This window comes from Dendrobium catenatum, unplaced genomic scaffold (genome assembly GCF_001605985.2).
Source record: "Dendrobium catenatum unplaced genomic scaffold, ASM160598v2 fragScaff_scaffold_1608, whole genome shotgun sequence".
In the NCBI taxonomy this organism is placed as follows: Eukaryota; Viridiplantae; Streptophyta; class Magnoliopsida; order Asparagales; family Orchidaceae; genus Dendrobium; species Dendrobium catenatum.
The window spans coordinates 935442-937801 of NW_021320070.1; the positions used below are offsets into that span (position 1 = coordinate 935442).

General features: G+C 36.5%; 1 protein-coding gene across 1 annotated transcript; it reads right to left on the bottom strand.

Moving 5' to 3' along the window:
• Positions 1–214: 214 nt before the first annotated feature.
• LOC110113087 lies at positions 215–1593 on the bottom strand. Its single transcript, XM_020845517.1, has 3 exons — positions 1145–1593; positions 803–1048; positions 215–587 (listed from the first exon to the last, which is right to left on the bottom strand). The coding sequence occupies exons 1-3, from the start codon at positions 1591–1593 to the stop codon at positions 215–217; spliced, it is 1068 nt and encodes a 355-aa protein (XP_020701176.1).
• Between the last annotated feature and the right edge of the window lie 767 nt (positions 1594–2360).

Genomic DNA, 2360 nt, shown 5'->3' on the forward strand with positions numbered 1-2360 from the left:
ACTTTAATAAACATCTATCAAGCCTTTCCCAAATTCTGGAATTTCCCTCTTTATTATTGCACCAAGTGTATTTTGGACCTATAAATCCAATATCATGAAAATCATTGTTCATTAGAAACATCTTCATATCTTTAGTACCATAAGAAAGGTGGAATCTTTTCCCACCTCTCTTGTCCTCCTTGGAGAGGATGCAATTGAAGTAACCTACAATAATTCATGGATCGTTTCCAATCATACATTCTTCTAGCTGCTGCCAAAGGGGTTTACGTTCATAAGCATCATTACTTCCATAAACAGTAACAATGTTCCATTTACCCATGTTGTTGACATTGAGAATTCCCATAATCAATTGGGAGGAGTTATTCAGAACTTCAAAGGATGTTGTATCCTTTTTCCACATCACAAGAATACCACCCGAGACACCATTTGCAGGTTGATGAAAGTAATCCAAATCTGTACCCATAATCTGATTAATGTCATTTCCATCAAGTGATGACATCTTTGTTTCAGTTAACCCAATGAAAAAACCTTTATTATCTTTTACAATTTCTCTAAGGTAACGGGCGGTCTCCTTCTTCCTAGCCCCCCTACAATTCCAAAAAATAAGTGAAGCCATTTAGACATAATAGGGGAATGATCCCCCATTATTCCAATGTTTATTTTAGTTCCTCTTCTCTTCTTTGTATCAGCTTCCATAGGTCCCAAATATCTCAATTCCTTGGCTAGTTTTACTTTACCAGAATTTGAGATAGATTTCAATTGATCTTCACTATTCTGTTCTGTATCTGGAATTCTGAGTAACAGATTGCTGCCTTTTTGTCCAGGTGGTTCCATTTTCTCTATAAGCCTTGTCTCTACTTCTTCATTTAACTCTCCTTCTTCCAGATCTTCTTCCAAAGCTTGGAATTTATTTATTCCAATTGGTATGTCATGTATTCTTCCAGCATTCACCTTATCTTCCAGATTTACTGATTTTTTCAGATTCACTTCTGATTTTGCATCAATCTGTTGATCCATATTCTGGTTTTGCTTCTTCGGTTCCACAGGTCTAAAAACCTATTTATTTTTGTTATTAAATCCACCATATTTCTTATTATTTTTGATTCTTCGGTCTCTGAATTTAACATGGATCCAAGATCCATACTCTTCAGATTGCTGCATTATTACACCTCTTTTCTCAGTTTCAGATTTATCTAGCACTTCTATATGGTCTTGTGTCATTTTTTCTTTTATTTGAATGACTGCATCAGGACAAACATCTTTACTGTGTCCAACTTTGCCACAGCAATAACAGAGAGAATAAAGTTTCTCATATTCAACACGTTGAAAGGTTCTACCATGAATCCCTTCAATCCAAACTCCCCTAGGAAGTTTCTTCTCTAGATCAATTCTAACACAGCATCGAGCATATTCTCTTTTACTCCATTTGAGTGAATTTTCATCAAGCATCATAGGACTTCCAATCATGGACGCAATCATAGGAATATTTTCTTCATCCGAGCAACTCAATGGTAAACCCAGAAATCTAATCCAAACTGGAGAAGTGATTCCCTTAAGAGAATTAATAGAGAAAGATGAAGACCATCTATCCATACCTATAATCTGATTCCATATGTACCAGGGACCTCCACTTAACACTTCTTCCATAGATTCCAAGGTGGTAAACGAACAGAGCATCCAATTACAGCCCAATGTTGTAATATGAAAGCTACCAAGCTTACCCCATTATCTCCTCAATTCTTGACTACAAACAGAGAATGGTATATTAGATCCCAGTACTTTAACAACCAGAGATTTCTTCAAAATTTGGGAGTTGGCAATTTCCTTGTTACTATTGAGTTTTACTGCAATTCCATCTTCAGAAAAATAGGTTGACTGATTATCAAAATTCAATTTGATATGCTGCATTTTTTGCCAAGCCGATTGAAAACTGTTAACTGGTTCAGATTCAACATTCCTTTCCACCGCATCTTCTACATTTTCTTTATTATGATCAATTGATTCCTTAAGAATCTTACAGACCTGATCCTGATTCTCTTGTTCAATAATCTCTAGACCTGTTGAATTTTCAAAAATTCAACAGGCGGCTCTTCTTGTTTAGCCATAACAGAAGAAATCGGAATGTTCTTCCCCTCAATAATCTGATAAATGAGAATTCCTTTGCCCTTCCCTTCAACAATAGGATCTAATCTCATTGGAGGCCTACATCCTTCTCTGATTACCAAATTGGATGAAACCCTGAACAGTTCTTGATCCAGAACTCCATTACGATTCTTTAAAGTTCTTTGATCATCAACTCTAAGAGGAACATTACGTTTGAGGTCCGACGGAGGATTACCGCCGGCAAGCTGCTGCCGGCG

Excerpts from the sequence above, each read along its gene's own strand:
- LOC110113087 (XM_020845517.1), bottom strand. The coding sequence starts at position 1,593 with ATGGATAGATGGTCTTCATCTTTCTCTATTAATTCTCTTAAGGGAATC. Across the intron at positions 1,049-1,144 it reads ATAATGCAGCAATCTGAAGA|ACCTGTGGAACCGAAGAAGC; the intron begins GTATGGATCTTG and ends ATAGGTTTTTAG. Across the intron at positions 588-802 it reads GGACAAAAAGGCAGCAATCT|GGGGGCTAGGAAGAAGGAGA; the intron begins GTTACTCAGAAT and ends TTGGAATTGTAG.